The 2,577-nt window shown below is 28.6% G+C and overlaps 1 protein-coding gene across 1 annotated transcript in view; it reads right to left on the bottom strand.

The window, feature by feature from the left end:
* LOC107626756 overlaps positions 1 to 2,577 on the bottom strand; it is a 17,081-nt gene that overhangs the window by 8,480 nt on the left and 6,024 nt on the right. Inside the window, exons 6-7 of the mRNA XM_016329659.2 lie at positions 2,291 to 2,530; positions 1,743 to 1,975 (exon numbers count right to left, since the gene is read on the bottom strand). Coding sequence (XP_016185145.2) covers positions 1,743 to 1,975; positions 2,291 to 2,530 — 473 coding nt within the window. The remainder of the gene's footprint in view (positions 1 to 1,742; positions 1,976 to 2,290; positions 2,531 to 2,577) is intronic.

Here is a 2,577-nt window from a genome sequence, read left to right as displayed (position 1 = left end):
GGATAAACATACTTTTGAAAAAATAGTTTAAATAATAAATACTTATATTAAAAGTAGCTTATAAATAAGTTATTTTGTGTTTGATTTTTTAGTTCTAAAAATGTTTATTTTAAGAAAAAAGTGATAAAAAGCTTTTTATTATGAGAGAAGTCATTTTTTTTAACTTCTCCTTAAATACCGAAATAGTTTTTTAGAAAGTTGCAATTTTAGTTTGAAAATTGTACTATCCATTAATACTACATCTTTTCATAAGTTAAAAGTTAAAAAAAGTCACTTATGAACCTATCCAAACGGCCCTTAGTCTGGTTACTGATTCGTTGAACTCTATTTTTCCAAGACTAATGATACAGACTAATGATATCAAGTATGTTTAACGTCTCATTTTCATAGAATTAATTTTAAAAATAAAAATCCATCCATTTAAAGCGAAGAAAGGGGTTGATCCGACAAATTTGACCCGTTTAAACAATCTTACATAAAAATTATTTATTCAATGAAAATAAAATATTTAGACAAAAACGAATCCACATAAAAAGAACAAACGTGACCATATTACATCGCCCTGAGTTAATGGAGGGCCTTATGTTTATTGATCAAAAACACATAATATATATCGTGATAACAAATAAAGATATAGTACATAATTATATTGAAGAGATTCTGCTTACCTTGCACTTCAAGGCACTGAATATATGCAGAGCACTCTTGGAGATTTAACACTAACAGCAATGGATGAGTTGCAAGAGAGAAAATGAACAAATGGAAACTGAATTGCATTGACAATTACAAAAGATAAGTCTGGTAGAGATATAATTATTTATATTGTCTCCTTCTATCAATTCAAAATTTTGGGATGAGTGGTGTCATAACATGATATTATGATATCAGAGCTTTATGTCGGAAAAGTCTATAGTTAGATTTTTGGTGAACTTCAAAAGATAAAAATAAATAGCATAAGACAAATAAAAGAAGAAAAGAAGGCTTATGTAAAAAAATAAGTAAACATATTATTACTTAAAAGAATAGGTTAAAAATATAACTATTCATGTTGCCTCTTTTTATCAGCTTAAATTTTTAGGAGAACTACTTTTTTTCTAGCTGATACTCAAAAATTAATCTTTATTAACTACTTCTCTCACTGAATTTTGTACATCCATGACACTCTTAACACGTATAAGCTTTACTAGTATTTAAATAAATGACTGACATTGTTATTTATAAATAAATACATGATGACTGATTTAGTGACAATTTTTTTTTGTATGTAGCATTTTTGATAAAACAATATATAAAATAGCTGATTGCATTTTTTCAAGTTTGATGAAGCTCTCTGAGATTGTAAGGTCCTGCAAAGTTGTGATCTCCATTCCACATTTGCTCAGCAATTTGATGATAAGCTTTCTCTGTTGGATGAGCAGCATCAAAGATCAAGTATTCTTTAACATTCTCACATAATTCATACTCTTTCACACTTCTTTTCCCTCCACAGCTTTAAAATCCCCCTATAAGGACCAGCACCACAACATTCTTCTTGCTTTCCTTGAATCCTATTAAATGTTTCAAATAGTTAAAAAAAATGCGTATATTAGTTATATTATCTTTAATTGCATGTTTAGTTTATTTATCATAAGCAAACAGTTAAGCCTGATTATCAAAGGGATGAAATTTAAAAACAAATACCATATTTTGAAGGATCTTTTATCCTCTCACTAATGGCAGTGTGGAAATCAAGATATGAATACTTGAATCCTTGTAGCTGAGTTTCTAGCTTTTGAAGGAGTTCCTTAAGTGCAACATTGTGTAGCTGAGTAATTTCCATAATCTCTTCAACGCAGCCATCTTTATTGATTTCTAGATTAAGTGCTTTTGCTACGGGTAAACACCCTAATGGAAAAAGGTTTAGAAAACCAAACTTTCTTCCTCCTTTCTTATATATTTCCTCAAAAATAAAAAATCCCAATAAACATATTATTAACTATAATCCAATAATCAAAGTATTAAGTAAATAAATATTAAAATTACTACTCACGTAAATATATCTTTATGTAAAGATGTAGTTTTTAAATTTTTATTGAAAAGCTTCTATGGTAATATTAGAGGACAACGACCCCAACAAGTTATAGCTCAAATAGCGTAGTCTTTCTTTTCGTCTAGAAGTATCGAGTTCGAATCTCACTCCTACCTTTAACAACAAAAACATCTTAACTATCATCCTCGTACGAAAACATATAATTAATTTGGGGTCAGTTAATTAACTAATTAAATAAATAAATAATTATTAGGTGCTTACTTTGATGACAATGGTCAAGTTGCCTAGAATCATATCCACATGGACTTGTGGAGGGTACTTTTGTAAAATGATTGAATAAATATTTGGAATGAAAGGAACAAGATAATCATTGGTCCCTATACTAAACAAGTAGATAGCTTTAGATATCAATAATGTCCTAGCTTCTTCATCTCTCAATTTCTGCTTCAGCAATGTTTCAACTTCAATGAAGTATTTGAGTTGGCTACTAAGGTCAATCACCTGAAGAATATAATATAATCACATATATACATATATGAAATTCATCA

This window comes from Arachis ipaensis, chromosome B02 (genome assembly GCF_000816755.2).
Source record: "Arachis ipaensis cultivar K30076 chromosome B02, Araip1.1, whole genome shotgun sequence".
Taxonomy (NCBI): domain Eukaryota; kingdom Viridiplantae; phylum Streptophyta; class Magnoliopsida; order Fabales; family Fabaceae; genus Arachis; species Arachis ipaensis.
This window is presented reverse-complemented; position numbering and strand designations above follow the sequence as displayed.